A 21,420-nucleotide genomic window follows, 5' to 3' on the forward strand; every position below is an offset into this window, starting at 1 on the left:
TTTTCTTTTGCTTAAGTCATGCTCTGAGCTGCATGCTGTCACATGCAAATCATCTGCCTTGCCATTGCACCCTCTTGGAACTGAAAATTAAAGAATTCCAACCTGAAGATGCCTAGAGGAAAAATTGGAGTCCCTGCCATGAGCAACTTTGCTTATGAAAGCTAAAGTGAATATTTGAAAGCCAATAGTTGGGACAAAAAAAGAAAAACAGCCAACAAAATAGATATCTTGATAATGAGTCCCATACTTTGTATCTTCTGCTAAGGTCAAGATGCAAAGTTAGCAAACCACACCCAGCTATACCTTTCCTTCTCATCTAATCTAGGAGGAGCAATACCCCAGATGTCTCATTTTCTGTCAGAAACCTCCGGAATGAAGTCTAACTGGCTCAAACTCAACCCTAATAAGGTAACGTTAATAGGTGAAGACATTGAGGCAAGGTATGATAGCTCCACAATGCTAGACACTGAAGCAACAATTCCATTTGGTTAAGATAGTCACTATAGTAGTAATTTCTTCATTCTTCTCTTTGGATTCATCAAAATGGCTATTATGAGCATCGTTTTACTTCTTTGGTTTGTCAGAAGACAAAATTTTTTCCAAGACTCTTGTCTCAACACTGTGATATACCGTTATCAATTTCAAGCTGGATTTCATTAGTAAATGGCGGGAAGTATTTCTGATGAAGAGATGAAGCTACATTTATTTAAACACTGGTGGCATATCTTTATGATTAAATTGAACTGTGAAGTAAGGAGCATATCATCTCAATCAGCTACTCCCTCTGTTGACAGCCAATGTGATTAAGGGCTTAGATTGCTGATTTCTACACTTTTGTGTAGAAAAATTACACAAAACTTAGGGTCTGAAAGAAAAACTTTCCTGTTTTAATTTTTATATGTTTTTTAAAGTATTGAACCAGCTTCTTGAAATTGCATTACTGAATTTACAGCTGGAACCAAAAGGTACCTTTCTTTCGTCTGAATGTTTTTTCCAAAGAATAATTCATAACCATTTATGTGAATCTAGAATTAATACAAGAAATCCTTTTTTCAATTTATGATGCAAGACTGTACATTTTGTCTTCCTTCTACTGGAATATTTGCATTTAGGATGAGGCATAAGGCTTTTGAAATTTTTGGATCACTCTTGGAACAACACATGAAACCTTGGAAAGTTTTCATCAAAGAAGGAACGCTAGAAGAAAGAAATTCCTCCTGTTAACTGCTCATTTGAATTCCTAAAATTTTTTCTAAAACTATGTACACAGATGTTTTGGTAATAAACTATTAGAGAAAACAAAAAAATTAAGATTGTCACTTTATCCTAAGAGCATACTAGATATGGTATGCCAAAGTAATGAGGTGGTTTTTAGTTTCCTTGGTTTCTTTTATTGTGAAATGAATAGTACAGTAATATTTGAGTGTCTGCTAAGCCACGTTAAAATCAGTTTATCAGTTTTTCTTCTTTTTTAAATGTGTTTTTCAAGATAATTGATTCATAGCGTTCTTTTTGTTAGATATGGTAATAATTAGAGTACAAGGGTACTACACTGTTAATATTCCAGTATAGTGATTTGGAGTTAGCATGTTTAAAAATCATTAATATTGTTTTCATTGTTCAGTTATATTTAGTTAGATTTTATGTAATTATTTTAGTAGAATATAGCTTTTATTAACTGGAAATAACTTGCTAGTAATAAAACTCATGGCATCTACTTAGTACTATCAAAAATAGCAAGTAAAATTTATATAAGGTAAAATTTATCTTGATAATCTGATTTTTGCTCTTCCCTTTCTTTTGTTTAAGCAATGTACTGTTGCCATTAGGTTATGTTGAACTAGGGAAAGTTCTGTTTTCAGTTTTGCTTACTTAGGTGCTTTAGGAAATTGTACTATTTGATAATGTAGATTTTATTGAATTCTGTGTATCAGATCAGAAAAACTTATGTCTATTTTTAGCTATGTATAGCTTACCCAAGATGTAAAGTTGCCTCTAATATGTTTTTATTCATGCTTGTTTTAGACATATATCTTTTAGCCTTTTGATTTCCTTTTCTGAAACACCTTCACCTAATAGTTTTACATTATTGCTTAATAATGACATTCTAATGATTCATCTAATGGATTTGTTCACACATGGTAAATAATTACACAGCATTTTTATGTTTAAAATGAGCTATTTTCTCATAGGTGGTTATAATTTATTTGAATTTTATTCATTGAGCCATTAGGTTGCGTTGTGCGATGAAATTCATGTCTTTAGTCCTTGAATGTAAGTTGGCTGTTTTTCTTAAGGCAGAAAAATCTTTAAAAAACTTTAAAATCTGTGAGTTAGAGACAAATTGTCCATTTTAATTTAACAAATGTCTTTTGGGTAAGTTTTATAGTTTGTACATATAGTAGGTACTGATGTGTTAGCAAGGCAAAATTTTTTTAAAGTTATTGTAAAAAGGAATAAGAAGTAAGAATCTAAATCACCAAAATATTAGGAGTTTTGGAATACAAAATATAAATAGAATCATGTATTTTGCTGCAGAAATTATGTGTTTCTTTTGGAGATGTATGAAATTGTTTTGTTAACTATTCTTTAATTTTTTTAGAGAATTATCCTTTCAAGAGCTAGAATAAAAACCTAAGGGGACGATGGTCTTCTTAAATGATTTGCATGTTTGTGGTTTATAGGTGAGGCAGTGGTGGTGTTCATTATACAGTTACATTCAGTTTTATGAGGTTGAGCTATCTAGGTGAATTGAAGCTTTACCCAAACAACCGGAAGCCAATTGTTACAATTTGGTGGGAAAAGCTTTTCTCTCAAGAATATTGGGATAGGAGAGTAGAAGGGAAAGGAGTCAGGTAAGGAACAAATCCCATGGGTCATTTTTGTTTTATCACATTGTGATAGATTGTTTTCTTGGCATTACAGTTGTCAAAGGTGATTTTAAAAATTTTCTTACAGATGGAATTAGGTCATTCGGGTAACCTTGTATTAATTTTAGTCTTAAGCTGGTGCTGAACAGGGGAGAGTAGACCTGTTTAATTAGTGTGAACATGAAATATGGTTTCTCTTTTGGTATTTTATGCCCAAATGTTGACATCTACTGTAATGAATTTTATATACCAAGCTATTATATATAAACTATAGCTTCACAGAAAAAATTTACTGTTTTTATTAGAACAGGCAAATGATACTCTCCCACAGAAATAAAGTAAGTACTTTTGGAATATATTTAATAATCTTTTTATAAAGTTCTGTGGTTTAGTTATTAAACTGATATGTAATTAAATCTCTGTCAATCTTCTGCACCTAGTTCACTTAAAGCTTGTTGGGATGACCTCTCACGAAATGACATTGACATCCATACATTGAATATTTATGTTGTTTAGACTAGCTGATATCTGCATTATAGGTATCACGACACATACCAAATTTTTGTAGCATTAACTGCTATTAATATTACTTTTCTACAGATTAACCTGGGGGAAGAAAAGTAGTCATTAATAGGCTTTTTGTTCTCAAACCCTATTCATCATTTCATCATTTTTTAGTCTCTTGTATATTTTCTGAAATACAGTATTAATGAGCAAGTTTTGCATATAATGCTATTTTCTGATTATGAAAATAATTGACTTTCATAGAATTCACATGGTATTTCTTAGAATTCACCTCTATAGACATTTAAAAAAGTTAAATATTATAATTTTTCTCTTTGTATTAACTGCTTCTTAAAGATCCCAGAATTTTTAAATTTGCATTGTATTTGACTGGGGATATGTCTGTTTCTGAAAATAATTACATTACAAAGCTTTAATATGATAAATCATAAACTTTGGTACCTCTCCTGTTTAATACTGAGTTAATCTGTCAAACAGATAACAAACTATGTGGGCCCATGTTCACTGAAGCATGTTTATTGATGAGTTGAGTCCTGAGTTCTGAGCTTTTTATTTTTTCATTTCATGTAACTTTATTGGAGGGTTTACTAAATCATAATGACTTGTAAAATTCTTGGCAAGTAAGTATTTCTCTATGGCCAGAGAGTTGTAGAAAACCGTGACTCTTAAAATTCTACCCTGGATAAATTCTGTGAAGGTAGAATTACAAATGGTTATTGACTTCCCTTGTGGCTCAGCTGGTAAAGAATCCGCCTGCAATGCGGGAGACCTGGGTTCAATCCCTGGGTTGGGAAGATCCCCTGGAGAAGGGAAGGGCTATCCACTCCATTGTTCTCCATGGGGTTGCAAAGGGTTGGACACGACTGAGTGACTTTCACTTATTGACTCCTGAAGTTTTCCACTGAAGAGTTTGCTTGCCCTTGTAGCAGAAATGGTCTGTACATGTCCATAGAGTTTCATTTCACTTTCTGCTTTTCCTTTGACCACTGGATATAACAGAACTTCGTATAACACAACTCGACCTACTGCTTTTCAACTTTGGATTTTTGTAAGATTCCAAGTGGTGCACAGTGCCATTTTATGTTCCTTTTACAATAAAAAATAGCATTTTTGTGACATGTGAACATTCCTCATCTTTTTGTGAGCATATGAATTTTCCATACAGTAAACCTCATTAACTTGGATGTCCCTAGCTATGCAGTTTTGACTTTTTGTTCTATATATAAAAAGAGAGAAAGAGATTGTAATTAATTCCATAAACTAGAGTCTAAAATATCTGTTTAAAAATAAGTTAAAAAATTCTATTCAACTCCACATAGAGTATGTGATATAGATAATTTGTATTTATTAAAAATGATATGATAAAACCATGAATTTATAAAACCTCCATGTCAACAGGTGTGCATATTTTCTTGAAAAGGTATTAATTTTGTTATCAAAATGCTGGCATTTACTATGTGCTAAGTTGCTTTAGTTGTGTCCGACTCTTTGCAACTCTATGGACTGTAGCCCACCTGATTCCTCTGTCCATGGGATTCTCCAGCAAGAATACTGGAGTGGGTTACTATTCTACAAGGAGCAAAACTAGAACATTTTACTAGTGTAAACTGGCCTGTCCTCCAGATTTTTGAATCAATAGCATTTGTAATGTATTATAAGGGATCATCTGTGAGGGTATGAAAATCTCCTTATTTGCTTTGCTGATGTAGTTTAACCATATTTCTCCTAGCAGTAATATTAGTTGCTATTTATTACAGAAACAAAACAAAGAAACACCTCAAAGTTAGGTGTTTATCTTTGATTTGGAAATTGAGTGGCCCAAAACTCTGCTCCTGTCATTTCCTTCCCTATCCTATTCTTTAAACTTTGAAGAATTAAAGTTATTATTATTAAATTATTATTAAGAGATTTGAGTTTAATGAAACTCAAAAGAGAGTTTGAAGGGAGTAAACTTTCAGGTTAGGAACCAATGCCCTTACTTGGCCTCTGCTAATGGAGTCAGAGGCAAAAGACTCTTCGCTTTCTCTCCCTAGCATTCAAGGTATGTAGCATATTCTGACCCAAAGGTTTAAATCCCAAGGACTTGTCTTGCACAGGGATGAAGGAAGACTTGTCTTGACTTTGGAAAAGGAGAATCCAGACCCCCACAGTCATGGATAATAGAGATGTAAATCAGTGTGGGAAATCACACCACCTATACACACACATGCACACATACAAAGGTACACATTTACACATTGGTCACAGTGTTGCCTGGATGCAAGAGAGACTAGTTCCTTCAGAAAACATAATCTGGGAGTTAGTGCATTTGCTGTTTTTGCTGGGCTGTTGTCTTATAATACATAATTCTATTGGAATTTTGATATATTCGGACATTCAGCTTTCAAATCCATCTTTAGGAAAGTTCTGAAAGTTCATTTATTTTGTGAACGATGGAGCTTTAGGTAAAATTATGTTTATGGGTATGTTTCCCCCAAATTGTTTTTTCCTTCATTCATACCATTTCATATATGGTATGCTATAGGGATAGGCTTCGAAAGTGGCTCAGTGGTAAAGAATCTGCCTGCCAATGCAGGAGACGTGGGTTTGATCCTTGGGTTGGGAATATCCCCTGGAGAAGGGCATGGCAACCCACTCCAGTATTCTTGCCTGGAAGATCCCATGAACAGAAGAGTCTGGTGAGCTACAGTCCATGGGATTGCAAAAGAATCTACATGACTTAGCGACTTGAGTATGCATGCATGATGTACTTAAGTACATTAAAAAGATATATTTTAAGGATAATGTTAGACTATTTTTCTGTTTCTTAGTCTCTGTTTGCATGTGCTTATCTTATTTAGTAGTTATTGGCTATTCCTAAAAGTCTTTACTCTTTATCTTTTCAGAATCTTTAGAAGAACAAGATGTTCTAGATAATAGTACAGAACAGACAGATGACAACATACCAGATATGGAGCAGACAAACCCAGTGCTTGAACAAGCATCTGGCATAGAGGAACCAGAGGAGAAACAAGAGACCGAGAATGAAGAAACCTCAATGAGTGAGGACAAGCCAGCAGTTCCCAGAGCTGATGCTGTTCCTGATCCTGAACTAAGTGGAGAATCTTTGACAATGTAGTAGATGCTTCCATGTGCCTTCAACTGGATATTTGTAGTCTTGCTGATGTCAGTTATTGCTTTTTTAGGTGGTGCTTTCTTTTTTTTTGCCCCCTCAAAGACATGCTTGGTATCGTTTGAATTTCAGATTGCCTAGCTATTTCAATATATCAAAGTTATGTCTACTCGGTGTTAAAACTAAAAGCACATAGTGTCAGTAAAGTAGAATCCTTTTGAATGTACAGAAACCCACACTCTTTAGGCAACGTTTAGGTATTTTTTTCTGTTCTAAAAGTAAACAAATATAAGAGAAGTTTTGTTTTCTACTTGTGACCTGTAAATACATTTGGCATAAGAAGAGCTTTGGTTAGGAAAAAGTTCTAATAGCATTTGTTTTAAGGAATGAAACTCAATTAAGATTTTTAATACTTCATTATTAAAATGGATAGAATTTTAACTCTTGAGATATTTGCCAGGGGGTAAAATATCTATTTAGGCATTTACATTAAGAGGTATGAAAGTGTCAGTAACAATATAGGCATTTGTGTGAATTCTCAGTAAGAATGCAGTTGAACAGTCAAGTGCAGTGTTACTTTTGATGTCTCTTATCTTGCAGCTGGGCCAGAGGTACCTGATGTATATAATTAGCTTATGTTTACATATTAACATATAGGAAATATCTCTGCACTTGACTGTACTTGAATTTTGAGCATTATTTATATTTGTAAAATAATGATGATATTATAAGTGAATTTTGTGCTCTTATGTGTATTTTGTTAAGGAAAATAAAGATGATCTGGCAGCAGTTTCTTTTTGTTAAATATCTAGACTTCTTCAGACAATATCTTGGTAGATGACATAGCTACCTGAAAAGTCTTAGTAGGAAGAGCTCACAATTCAGTAAATGTATAGATTATGCTGAGAAAAATTATGATCTTTTTATTCAAATTTGTTACCTTTCAAGTTCAGAGAATTAGTGACATTTAGAGGTTCTAATCAGAGGTTAGATTTGTCTGATTCAGGAAAACCTTAGGCCATTTGTAGTTTTTAATTTTGAGAGACATAGTTTTGTGAGAATAGGCAGTTAATTACTAGTAGTTCATTGGACTTAATATGTGTATTAAGGATTAACTGTCAATTTTTTGGACCCAGAATAGTAATTCTTGTTGTTATCTTTTCTATCTTCTTTTTATCTATCACTAAGAAAAAACTATCAAGTTATGCCAAAGGAAGAAATATACAGGAATGGTGTATATGGCAAGTATTTCTAAGTTATATATGGTTTGTTAAAAATTAAATAAAATACCATTTGTTATCATTTAAAAATTCATCTTTATGATTTAATATCTCATATCTGATAGGGTTTTTTAAGGAACCCAAATCTGTTCATGGTCTGAGAGTTTTCAAGATTATAGGATTGGGCTAGCTCTGCAGTCTTGGGCAAGTCACCTGACCTCACTGAGGTCATGTTTTTTCATCTTTAAAATTTGAAGAATACCTACTTTTTGGAGTATGAGGACAATAAAAAGTAATTTATGTAGTGGGCCTAGCTGACTGTCTGACAATAGATATTAAGTGGTAGCATTTTATACTCTTGATGTCTTTGTGAAATATGGAAGGGCTCTGAATTCTTCTTGCAGATAAAGAAATGAAAAAACAATATGAAATATAATTTGGCTGTTCAGAATCAAGCCAAAGTTTTCTGCATCAGGTTTTCTTTATCATATACATGTATATAAATGCATAGATTAAGGAAATAGGAACCTGAAACTGTGGAATATAATAATACTACAGAATACAGTCTCCTTCTTTTCTTTTTTGATGAAGCCCGTCAGTTTTTTTGGTGTGTGTGTTATTGGCCCATAACAATTTAGTAACACTTTGCTGAGTCTTCTTGTTATAAAACATCCAAATTCTGAAAAATGAGTAATCTCAGATTAATCTCAGTAATCTCAGATAATTTCAAATTAAATTATATTTTAATTTAGTGATAGAATTAAGTAGATATCAGAAGTATCTATGGAAGAAGTTTAAAATAGGTAAATTAATGTAACGGGTAACATGTTGTAATCATGTAGTACCTATTAAAATAGGAAAGTTTCTTCTGATATTGTAATAAACAGTTAATGGTTGAAGAGTGGTATAATGTCCTATTTCTGATTATTAAGACTAGTATAAACGAGGAAAAGCAAACTAATCAGTGCTGTTAGCTAGAGTAACCTTCACTTCCCTACTTACTTATGCTCAACAGGTCATCATCTAAACTTCTCACTATGCCTTTAGCATAATCTACAAACGTGTCTGGCTTTTCTCTCCATCTCTCTTCCACCATTATGCTGTAGCCCTAGGATGTCTTTCAGTTTTTTGACTAAGCTAAACCCTTTCCCACCTTAGATCTCAGTTTAAATGTTCTTTCCTCAGAGAGATGCCCACCCAAGCTGCGTATCTAAAGCTGGTCTCTGCCTTTTATTTGATCCTGTCACTTTATCTGTTGTTACATTCTGTGAGTATTTTGTCTGTATATTAGTTTACTGTATTTCTTCAAGACTTAAGAGTCTTTGTTTGCAAGGTTCTGTCTTATTTACCTTTGTATCTCCAGAGCCTGGCACAATGTTTGACACATTTATTATTTATTATGTGAATGAATAGCTTTGTTACTAAATCCAGCAAAAACTCAGTTCTTACCTTATTCCATTGACACTCTTGGGTGCTCCCTTTAGTTTGAAACACTTTTTTTCTTTTGGCTTTTGAGTTCTGACACTATTTTTCTCTTATTCCTCTGCCCCTTTTCTCTCAGTGTCCTTTGCAGGTTTCTCTTCCTCTGCCCATCATTTACATGTTGGTGTTTCACCTTTCTACCTTGTCAGCATTTCTTTGCTCTATGTATTCTCTCTCTAAAGGCTCTCATCAACCCCCATGGACTTAATTACCATCTGTCTCTCTCATTCTCAGCTCTTCAGCCTTGATCTCTTTGCTTCACTTTAGAGTGATAGATACACCTGCCTACTGGAATCTCCCAATCAATTTATTAAAAAGTGAACACTGTTTTCTCCTTCAAAACCTTCAAAAAGTTTCTGTGTTTCAGTTTAATTTCTGTGTTTCTTATCTTATCAAATAGTGCTACTATGCAAGCTAGAAACTATAGAGTTTGTCCACTCTTTCCTTTCCCCTTTTTCCTGTACCCTAACTGTCAATTTCTGTTTCCTAAGCATCTTTCGGTTATATTCTCATTTCTCCACCCCATTAATGTTACATTAATGATAGTAAACATTTGCATTTTTCCTATGTACCAAGCAACATGCTAACTGTTGTGTGAGTATTATTTGTTCCTTGGCAACAACCCTGTGAGGATTTTTCCCTCTGGATTATAGATAGGGAAACATGTATAGATAGTAAGCAACTGGATAAGTGAAAAATCTGAGATTCGAATCCAGGCAAGTGACTTCAGGTGGCTCAGACCGTAAAGAATCTGCCTGCAATGCAGGAAACCCAGGTTCAATCCCTGGGTCAGGAAAATTCCCTGGAGAAGAGAATGGCTACCCACTCCAGTATTCTTGTCTGGAGAATTCCATGGATGGAGCAGCCTGGTGGGCTACAGTCTATGGAGTTGCAAGGAGTCAGACACAACTGAGCAACTAACACATACACACACAAATGACTTTAGAAGTCTTACTTCTTATTACGGTTGTACTGCCTTCTAATTCAGGCCTCCTTTGTCTCAGAACTGTTTCTTAACTGGTTTCCTTGTCTCCAGTCTTGTCCATGGCTGTCTATTCTATCCACTTCAGCCTGAAAGAGTTTTCATAACTGGAAAACAAATCGTGTCGTACCATTGCTTAAACCCTTTAATTATTCTTCACTGTTCTTAGAATGAGGTCCAAAGTTACCCATACGGCTTACAAAGCCTGTGTAACTTTGCTCCTGGTTTCTTCTGGCATTTCTCACTACAACTGTTGGCACTGTTCCTCTGCCCTTGTACCCCCACACTTTTAATATAGCTATACTGTTTTCTCTGTTTGGAAATGCAGTGTTTTTTCCCTAATCTCTCGGTCTCCTGGTGCTCTTTCTCTGCCTGAGATATCTTCCCACTTGCACAGACAGGAGGACACTCAGTTGTTGGATTCAATTGAAATAGTTCCAGTCAGAATCCAAGTTTAGAAATCTTGCTAATTATTAAGCTATGCTCTTTAGTCTTGTACTTGGTCTTTCTCATTACCAGGCAGGAATACTGGAGTGGGTAGCCATTCCCTTCTCTGGGGGTTCTTCCCAACCCAGGGATCAGACCTGGGTCTTCGGCATCACAGGCGTATTCTTTACTGTCTGAGCCACTGGGTAAGCCCAATGCATTAGACGCACAATCACTGTTGTTTGCTGAACATAACTGAATCTGAAGAGTTATCGTTTCATGTAGTGAGGGGAGAGGTTCTAATTATATAATGATTTTCATTCAACAGTGTATGCTGAGTGCTGGAAATACTAAACATCTTACATGAAGTCATGGGGAGAGTTAGCACCTAAGCAAGTCAAAACTCGAATCTCAGCTCTTAGTGTAGGATGCTTTATATTGAACCACTATTTTTATACTGCCAGTCATTATTGGTGTTACAGTTTATGTATTTAAAATATGTAACATGTTTATTTCTATTTTCAGCTGACAGTAACTACTTAACTATCTTAAAACTTCTTTTCTTATTTTTTCCCTTATGTTACCTTATAGTATTACTCTACAATATTGCCTGTTGGATTGCACTCAAATCAGTGGAAGGGTCAAAGAATGAGGATAATTTGTGGAATTATAGCAATTTTGAGACAATTATGGAGACAGATCTGCTTTAGAAAATTGAAAGAAAATAATGTGGTGTCATTATCTAGTATAACATGAATTCACTGTAAGGATTATAGAAGAGATTTACATATAGTTTATGAACTCTTAGAGCTATTAAAATAATAAAAGTATTTACATGAAGACGGACCAAGAGAGATGATTGTGAATTGATGATCTGCCAAATCTTACATTTTGTAATTTGACTTGTTTTAGAATTATTAAAGACCTAAATATATTGACTCTTCCAAATTAGTATATTGTCACCCTTGTTATTTAACTTATATGCAGAGTACATCATGTGAAACACTGGGCTGGATGAAGCACAGGCTGGAATCAAGATTGCCAGGAGAAATACCAATAGCCTCAGATATGCAGATGACACCACCCTCATAGCAGAAAGCAAAGAGGAACTAAAGAGCCTCTTGGTGAAAGTGAAAGAGGAGAGTGAAAAAGCTGGCTTCAAACTCAACATTCAAAAAATAGATCATGGTATCTGATCCTGTCACTTCATGGCAAATAGAGGGGAAAAAATGGAAACTGACAGGTGACTTCATTTTCTTGGGCTCCAAAATCACTGCAGCCATGAAACTAAAAGATGCTTGCTCCTTGGAAGAAAAGCTATCACCAACCTAGACAGCATATTAAAAAGCAGAGACATTACTTTGCCAACAAAGGTCCATCTGGTCAAAGCTCTGGTTTTTCCAGTAGTCATGTATGGATGGGAGAGTTGGACTATAAAGAAGGAAGGCTAAGTGCCAGAGAGTTGATTTTTTTTTAAAACTGTGGTGTTGGAGAAGACTTGAGAGTCCGTTGGACTGCAGGGAGATCAAACCAGTAAATTCTAAAGGAAATCAGTCCTGAATATTCATTGGAAGGACTGATGCTGAAGTTGAAGCTCCAATACTTTGGCCACTTTATGTGAAGAGCCACCTCATTGGAAAAGATCCTGATACTGGGAAAGACTGAAGGCAGAAGGAGAAGGCGATGAGAGAGGATGAGATGATTGGATGGCATCACCGACTCGATGGACATGAGTTTGAGCACACTCTGGGAGATAGTGAAGGACAGGGAAGCCTGGTGTGCTACAGTCCATGGGGTTGCAGAAAGTCGGACACAGCTGAGTAACTGAATAGCACCACCAAATTAGTAAAGCCATAAATAGTTTTTGTTGTTAACTGCAAACAATAAACTAGTGTCTTAGTTTTAAATAGTTCACTGCTAGAGCTTCAGTTTCTGTCTCAGTGAAACGCAGTTGAGATAATCACACAGTAACATGGTCAGTGATAACGAGGAACAGCTGCTAGAAAAAAAAAAAACAGGAACCCTAGTTGGTCCTCCTCATGGTCACTTGGTCCGATGACTTTATTATGCACACACAGAAAAACAAGCAGATGAGACTGGTTAACAGGTGTGCTGGTGACCTTCTTTAAAGCATTTGATTTATACCCACAGATTCAGGCTCTGAGTTTAGACTGATAAACATATAAATATAGAAAAGTACATTTATTAGAATATAACCATAAGAATACAAATAAAGTGAAGAATTAAAATTATTAATGAGTACAGAATTTATATCAATCCATAAACTATTTATTTGTATCAGCCTAATTTCTTTCCTCCTTGGAAACTAGTCTACATTTTCTACTTTAATACTATTTAAAAATGCCTTTAAAAATTATTTAATTTATTAGAGAGTAGGTGTCCCCCAGTTACCTTTATCAGTTTACCTTTGTATGAAACTTAGATTGCATTCAATTTCCTATTCTTTTTCCTCCAAAGCTCCTGTTATATGTAGTTTAATTTATACTACTCATGGGTTTTAGGAAAAGAAAATACTATCCACTTTCATAGCTCTATATTATTTGATGTTTTTTAAAACCTAGATTTTCTGTTTTATGCATTTTTCTCTTTTTTAAAAAAATATTTATGCTTTCCTTTTTTTTTTTTTTTTTGGCAGCAAAATTGATAGAATCTGGAAGCACTCTGAGAAGATTAAAAAGAGTTCTCAAAATCTCCCTCATAAATTAGTTTAAGTTCTTATTCCAGGATTATATGAGAATAGGCCAAATTTTCAACTGCCAAAGACGTTTACCAGATCCCTGGCACTTGATTTAGGAAAACTGGGAAAAATTTATTTTTGTGAAAATAAATGTTTCTATCTTAAGTTTGGTTTTGAAGGATGAAGAAAGTGGGGAATTAAATGAACATTTTTTTTTTTTTTGGAATACCTGTTCTTGGTCAGGCTGTGTGCCCTGGATACTTTCATATACATTCTCATATAGTCTCAGACAGCCATGTGAGGGGCTGGAATCCTGTCAAGCAGGGATTAAATGAATTCCCCAAGATCACTTAATTTATGGATATTGTAAATGGAATTGAAACCTAGGATCTCTAAGTTCTGTCCTTTTCACTACCTATGAGCTTTTTCTTCCTCTTTTGGCTGAAAGAAATAGACTCAGGCTCTTGGGTTTCTTATTTTTGTGATAACTCAATTGTTACTTCTTCAGGGCAGTCTTCTCTTAACCTAACACTTGTCAGACTTTCCACTCAGACATACCCTCCCCTTGAAATTCTTTCATAATATCATCTTTTGCAGCAAACTATGAACTCGTTGAAGTCAAGGCCATATCTGGTTTTGCTTATTATATTCCCAGTGCCTGGTGTATAGAAGAGACAATAAATTATCTGTTGAATAGTAGTATGCGTGAACCTACACGTATACACAATGGGAAATAACTGCTGTAGTCTTTAGTTCAGATTTTATAGTGTGAAGAATTTTGCTAATCTCAAATTATTTGAATTATTGAGAAGGGAAAGGGCCAGAAAATTTGTTCTTCACAACTTAGGAAAATTTCAATTGATGCTTTTGTCTTTTTTTTTTCTTTTTTAAAGTCCATTGTCCACATTGCTGTTGGAGCATTCTAAAGCACAAATTTCAAAAATTATTGTCAGGCTTATTTGTGTCTGGCCACCTCAGGTGGCTTGTAAGCGTGCCCTTCTTTTCTGGCCTTGTCTCCTACTGTTCTCCCTCACCTTCTGACCACACTTCTGAGAGATGCCTTGCACTGATCTTCCATGATGCTACTCTTGTCAACTCTCATTTCCTGAAGAACTAACTCTGTAATCCGAGTGACTTCCTCAACCTCCCTGAGCGGTTTGTTCCTTGCTTTTTGTTCCTATTGTTCTTTATACACCATGTAGAACTTGTAATCTCCTGACCTCTGGGTTATTGTCTGCCTCCCTCATTTGATTGTTAACACACAAGAAAGGCCATGTTGCTCAGTCTTGTATTTCTCACTTTTACACTCCTCCAACAGAACAACACAGATGAAAACAAAACTGAAACCTGGCATGGTATCTGCTACCTGTCTGTTTAGAGAGTGGATTCCTGTGATAGGCCCGAGTTGGTCAGCACTAGTGGTTGGCATGCTACTTCTATCTGAAGCTCCTACAAATACAGGAATTGGGGATAGAAAGGACGACTAGTTCAAAATATGAGAAGATGGAAACCTTGAGTGTGGGGAGGATTCATTTGTTTTGAATTCTTAATGTCTGAGATAGGTGCTTAATAACTGTGAATGAACTGAGCTGAAGATGGCCTAAGAGCTGGTGTGTTGAGGGGGACCAGAGTCAGAGCTCTTCCTTGATTCACTTGAGTCTGTTATCTGGGTATGGTTTCTAAATTGGGTTCTTTAACAAACTTCCATTCTTGAAGATCCCTACTCTCCCCACCCTCGATCCCATATTTTGCTTACCTATGAAATGGCATTTTAAAAAAATCTCATTTTTATGTTTATTTTCTCATTTCTGACCATTTAATGTTGCATCTGACATTAAGTTAGAATTTTCTGGATTAAGCAGCTGGTTTTGGACATTGTATCTGTTGGAGCCCAGACACACAAACATCTTAAAGTTGAGTACTTTGCTCAAAAAAATCATTAAACATGAGGTAAACTGTACATAGCAAATATAATTAAAACTTGGTTATTGCATTATATTTTATGAGTTATAGTCAGCTAAGTTATTTTTTTTCTGAAAATGAAAAAGGCTACTTGCGCCTTAATGTCTATAGCAAGAATTATAAAGGCTTTGCCTACCTGCCAAGAGTTCACATATTTTATTAAATTATAAGTGGTAGGGTTAAAAAAGAAACCTTTCCTAGGAACAGACAAAATCAAATTTTGGAATGAACTTGTATTCTCAATTGTGATTCTTCATAGAGCCAAAGAATACATGACTTTTCAGAATAGGATGTTGTGAATTTTATAACATGAACTGAGTATTGACTGAAATAAAATTTATATGCTTGAAACATGTTTTGGGTGGATGTTGTAGACACTTTTCAACACGATTTTTTTCTATTGGTTTTTAAAGACCTGGATTCTTTTTGATGTTTGTATGATCTTTCTTCAACAGGGCACTCTCCTGTAGTTGGGCTTGATGAAAGTAAATGGTATTTTATTTATTTAATACAGCCACAGTCCTTACTGAGGAGTGGGGATTTTTCTCCTGCTGCCATCTCCCCCCTTCCCCCACCCTCCACCCTGCCACACCTCCTCTCCTCCTCCAACCAGCAAAGGCAAGGGCAGCAGGTTTTAGTAGATTCTGAGATGGGTGAAACTGGAGCCCATTATACAGAGTGAAGTAAGCCAGAAAGATAAAGACCAATACAGTGTACTAATGCATATATATGGAATTTAAAAAGATGGTAACGATAACGCTATATGCAAAACAGAAAAAAAGACACAGATGTACAGAACAGACTTTGGGACTCTGTGGGAGAAGGCGAGGGTGGGATGTTCTGAGAGAACAGCACTGAAACAAGTACACTATCAAGGGTGAAAGAGATCACCAGCCCAGGTTGGATGCATGAGACAAGTGCTCAGGGCTGGTGCACTGGGAAGACCCAGAGGGATGGGATGGGGAGGGAGGCGGGAGGGGGGATTGGGATGGGGAACACATGTAAATCCATGGTTGATTCATGTCACTGTATGGCAAAAACCACTACAATATTGTAAACTAATTAGCCCCCAACTAATAAAAATAAATGGAAAAAAAGACCAATTTATCGTAGCAAACAATTGTTAGCAATAGTTTGAAGCAAGCATGAATGTTCAGCACTCCGTTTTAGGACAGGATGGCACAAGACTACTAAATTGAGAGGACAGTAGTGCTGTGAGCTTTGAGTGGGTAGAGTAAAAAGGGAGCAGATGACTTGCCTTCTAATGAAGAAGCAGAATTCTGGACTGCCTTGTGCAGATGAGTAACAAGAGGTATATGGCTGACACTTCTGTTTTCGACCGTGCCTCCTCCAGTAGACATGTAAACAGTTCAGTTTGTGCGTTATAGGTTTTATTGTCTTTAAAATGATTTATGTCCTTATCTCTGCATTATTGCCCACAAGATACTGCCCTCTGTCAAAAGGGCTGTACTGTCTAATTTTTTAGACCTTTGTCTTCATTAGTACAGCAATTTTAGCTTGTGATCATTGTACTAGCCCTCACTGATAAGCTAAGACACTGCAAGATTCATGGTACTGACATCTAACCTTGCCACTGGCTTCTTGACCCTTCTGCTTCTGAAACATGGGTTCATTTTTTTTTTTAAACCCAAGTAGAACTCCATCTATTTTTCACACTCATTGTCGGCAGTTTAAAGGTTGGTCAGAATCAAATATTGTGCTTTCAAATTTGATAATGTATGAGTACAGAAGGATGACCTTTGATACATGGTTATACATCAACATGACATGAGCAGTAAATGCAGCAATTACCTTTACCTCATTGAAATGGTACTTTAGTTTTCATCTTCAGAGCAATTAACATTAATGTTTAATAATATAAAAAATGCATTTAAGTTCTTATTACAACATTTGCAAAATAAGTATCTTTGGAAACAGTCCTAATTTATGAACTTATTTTCAATATGAGTTTGGTGTTCATAGGATGAAATAGTTCACTAGCAAAAGATCTTGACATGATAATGTTAGGCAGGTTTCTGTAAATCTACTTTGTGTTTTATAAATATGTGATTTCTCAAAAGGATTAAATGCTGCTTCCGTACAAGAGATTTAGCATTTGTGATTTGAAACATTGAAGTCTGCCCAGTGGTCATCTAAAAGGAGTATTTAGTGGTGATAAGGATCTTTATGATATGATCATACACAGCTGCATGTAGCTTCTATCACTGTTGGGATTGTTGCCCCAGCGTGTTAATTTAAAGATTCATTTCTGCATTAATGAGTGCCTCCTGTGTGTCAGGCACTGGGGATGTAGAATGAGTGTGACATGGACCCTACTTTCAGGGAGTTCATGTCTACTCAGTGGTTAATCTCATAGGTCAGTTCTATCTTAAGTCCCAAGATGAAGAAGCAGTAAGTTAACTCAGTAAGTTCTAAGTGAAGTATTCACAGGACCTAAAAAGTTAGGAGACCAGGTTTGCATTTTGACTCAGCCAATTTCCAGTAGTATGAACTTGTGGGGAAGTTAGGTAATCTCTCTCAACCTTGGTTTCCATGACTACTGAGAAATGATATGTAATGCACAGAGCTGCTGTGAAAATTAAATAGGGAAAGTAGACTAGAATGGGAAACTTCCTTTTCTACTTCCCATCCTTTTCTTTATCTCCTCCTACACCTCTCATCCTGTTTACTGTCTCTCTATAAATTCCTCTCTTTCTGGTATAGAGGTTGTTAACAAGGATCCAGGGAGTGCAAGGGCCTCTGGAAATTTTCTGCAGAGCTTTATGTGTGTAAGTGCACATTTTTCTAGGAAGAGCATACATAACTTTCATCTAATTTTCAAAGGGGATCACAAGTCAGTAGAGCAGGAATGCTGCAGCTCTCTCCTAAGAGAATAGCTAACTACCAAAGATACTAATTAACATTAATGTTTAATAATATATATAAAAAAAAGATTGAATCTCAAGATCCTTTTTTTCAGGCATCAAAGAACCCATCAAATTATCCCCATGGCCAGAAACTATATGTGAGGTACAAAGCAACAGTGCCACAGTAGTGGCAAAATTAGTATAAAATTGGAACTGAAGTTCAGTGTATGAGTCTTGCATGTTTTTAGATTGCTAATAGCTTTATCAGTGATCACTTTTAGACAGGAGAATTGCTTAAAACTCATCAGGTTAGTGAGATTGCGTTTTGAAAATAAGATAAGGGTATTGTAAGGAATCACAAAGTATCTTACTGGGTTTGATGTTATAAATAAAGTTTCACCACCCTACCCCAAATATCTACTTGTTCCCTCCCCTCAACCCAGGAACTTCCTGCTCATGAAATGATGTCATAAAATTAGCTTTTCACCAACACTTGTCTGTCTCCATCTCTCAATTTTTAATATAGGAAATCTAAGGTACAACAATCAAAATTTTAAAAGCTATTTCACTGCATTCTATCACTGTAACACATTAACTGCTTTCTCTTCCTTAGGTTCCCTTTCAGTCTTTAGACCTTTTAGCTTATGTATGTGCTTTATAAATTGATAGAAACACAGTTGCATTCTTTATTGTTTTTTTGTCTATGCTGGGTATTCACAGCCTTTTCTCTAGTTGTGGCGAGCAGGGGCTGCTCTCTAGTTGCAGTGCGCAGGCTTCTCATTGCAGTGGCTTTTCTTCCTGTGGAGTGTGGGCTCTAGGGTGCACAGGCTTCGGCAGTTGTGGCTCCTGAGCTCCAGAGCATAGTCAGTAGCAGTGGCACACGAGCTTAGTTGCTCTGTGGCATTTGGGATCTTCCTGGATGAATAAGGGATGGAACCTGCGTCTCCTGCATTGGCAGGTGGATTCTTTAGCGCTCAGCCACCAGGGAAGCTCCCCCCCCTCTCCCCGTCCCGCCCCCGCGCAGCTGTATCCTTAAACCAAACTGTGAGCAGGAGGCTCTCTGGGGGGTGCCACTTGTTCCTGTAGCTTTTCTCACTTGAACTCTTATCAAAATCGTGAGTCCATTATTGACCATTCCATAGCACCTGAAGCCATGGGTATTTGGTCACTGGGAAGAGGTTTGAACCCTTAACACCTTACAGGCCAGAAAACAGCTGTCAAGTGGTAATGAGTTCTTCCTTTACACTCAAGCAAAAGCAGGCCGAAGGCTTGAATGCCTGGTTTTACTCCTTTCCCTAACATCTCTGCTTCCATTTCTCCTTCAGAATATACCTTACGTTTGAGTCTGTACCTTTGCTTTGTATTGCATTTTCAAGTGAGGTTCATCCCAGAATTAATTTTGACAGTGAAAAAAAGTAAATGATCAAAATATTCAGGAGTGGGCAAGTTTTTAAATAATGCATTTTAAAATATTTTTGAAGTATTTTTAATAATTAAAGAAAATACTCAAGATTTGATATTAAGAGAAGCGTGGATATAAAGTTACATGGTGTATATACAGTCTGGTCTCATATATAAGTATATGAAAATAAATATAAATACAGATCTATCTATAAATAGATGCAGACATATGAGAGGGAGGGGTTTTTACAAATATAACAAATTTTAACTAATCATATTGGGTTGTAGTATATGTGTTACTCTATTTTTTCATCTTTTCCCCCAAACTTTCCCAAACTGAATATCAAGAATGTGCATTACTTTTAGAATCTAATTTTTAAATTAAAAATTAAAAATCTGGAGTAATGAGCTCCAACAAATCACCATGTTACAGAAAGATTTTTAATTCAAGTTAATAGTTCTGTTATTCCCAAATTCAGAACATTTTTGTATGTGCAAATTCTGGCGAAACAGTTCATTTTCAAAAAAGGCAGAGAAAAAAGTGAGTTTATCTGGGCAGTAAAAATATAGAGACCTCTGTTAAGTTATTTTGGAATAAAGAATAAAAATGAATGTTTTATAAATAATATGGAGTTAGAAATTAGGAAGGAATCTGAGAAACTTAGATTGTTTTTCTTTCAGCAGCTTGAATAAAGTGCTCTCAGCCTATGTAGAATGGTCTGGAAGCTCTGGTACATCTACATACTTTCTCCTCCTTCCTTTATTTGCACAAAGCCATACACAGCTCATTAATTCCTTTAATTAAGAGGAATGAATCAAAAGGTTTTTGTCTTCTAATAAGTAGTTGCTTCATTTTTATGTAATATGATACCACAATCTTTAATCTTCCCTTAATATATTTCTTTGGAAATCTCACAAGTTATGGAGACTGCTTCTTATGGATGGTTAAATAAGTTCCTAAAACTGTGTTCTGATAAACATTTAGAAATAATCACAAATACAGTATACAGTGATGTATCTTAGTGCAGATTGCTCTAGAATCATTCTATGATAGCAGTTATAGCAAAATCTGACTTAAGCTTCCCAAATTGAGAATTTGTGGCAATTTGTGAGAGAGATGAGAATGAATTTCATGATTTAGAGAATTAGATAGGTAAATTTATAATACATTTAGAGCTTTGTAGAACTATTTACTTTTTGGGTAGTTATTTTAAATGTCTGTTTATGTGCAGCAGTGTACCTGATGTGCTGGTTCTCTACTAGGGAAACCGTAATTGAAAGTTTAATATATACCCAACCTGCTATAAGACATCTTATATATACAGTATAATTTGATCTTTAAAAGAATTCTTTGAAATAGGAAATTATTTATCTCCTTTCTTTAGATAAGGAAATTGAGGTTCCAGGAAATTCAGTAACGCCTCCAAGGTCACACAGCTGACAAGTGGCAAACACAGGATTGGAACCTAGGTTGATCCATAAATGAAACTTCCCTGGTGGCTCATAGAGTAAAGAGTCTGCCTGCAGTGTGGAAGACCTGGGTTCGATTCCTGGGTTGGGAAGATCTCCTGAAGAAGGAAATGGCAACCCACTCCAGTATCCTTGCCTGGAAAATTCTGTAGATAGAGGAGCCTGGCAGGCTATAGTCCATGCAGTCACAAAGAGTCAGACACGACTGAGCAACTTCACTTGATCCACAAATGTATCACTATATTGCACCACCTCCAGTCTTACCTATTTGTTCAAACTGACTTTTTAACAGCAATATTTCTTTCCCTTGTATACATTTAAATGATTAAAATATCCTGTAAAAATGTTCCATAGTAATACTCTGAGGGAAATCTTGAAGAGTTCTTTTGCTAAGATGAGCATTCC

At 35.7% G+C, this 21,420-nt stretch overlaps 1 protein-coding gene across 7 annotated transcripts in view; it reads left to right on the plus strand.

Annotated features, from left to right (window-relative positions):
* Nucleotides 1-15,628, plus strand: part of LNPK (lunapark, ER junction formation factor) — a 96,986-nt gene extending 81,358 nt beyond the window's left edge. For 4 of the 7 annotated variants that reach the window (XM_020901780.2, XM_020901783.2, XM_070475992.1 and 1 more), the window contains one exon: nucleotides 6,281-12,526. In XM_020901780.2, coding sequence (XP_020757439.2) covers nucleotides 6,281-6,513 — 233 coding nt within the window. In that variant the 3' untranslated portion in view covers nucleotides 6,514-12,526. Of the gene's footprint in view, nucleotides 1-325; nucleotides 409-6,280 lie in introns of all 7 variants that reach the window. The other 3 variants (XR_011490939.1, XR_011490938.1, XM_020901782.2) reach the window with 3 other exon arrangements.
* The last annotated feature ends 5,792 nt before the right edge of the window (nucleotides 15,629-21,420 follow it).

This window comes from Odocoileus virginianus, chromosome 13 (assembly GCF_023699985.2).
Source record: "Odocoileus virginianus isolate 20LAN1187 ecotype Illinois chromosome 13, Ovbor_1.2, whole genome shotgun sequence".
Taxonomy (NCBI): Eukaryota; Metazoa; Chordata; class Mammalia; order Artiodactyla; family Cervidae; genus Odocoileus; species Odocoileus virginianus.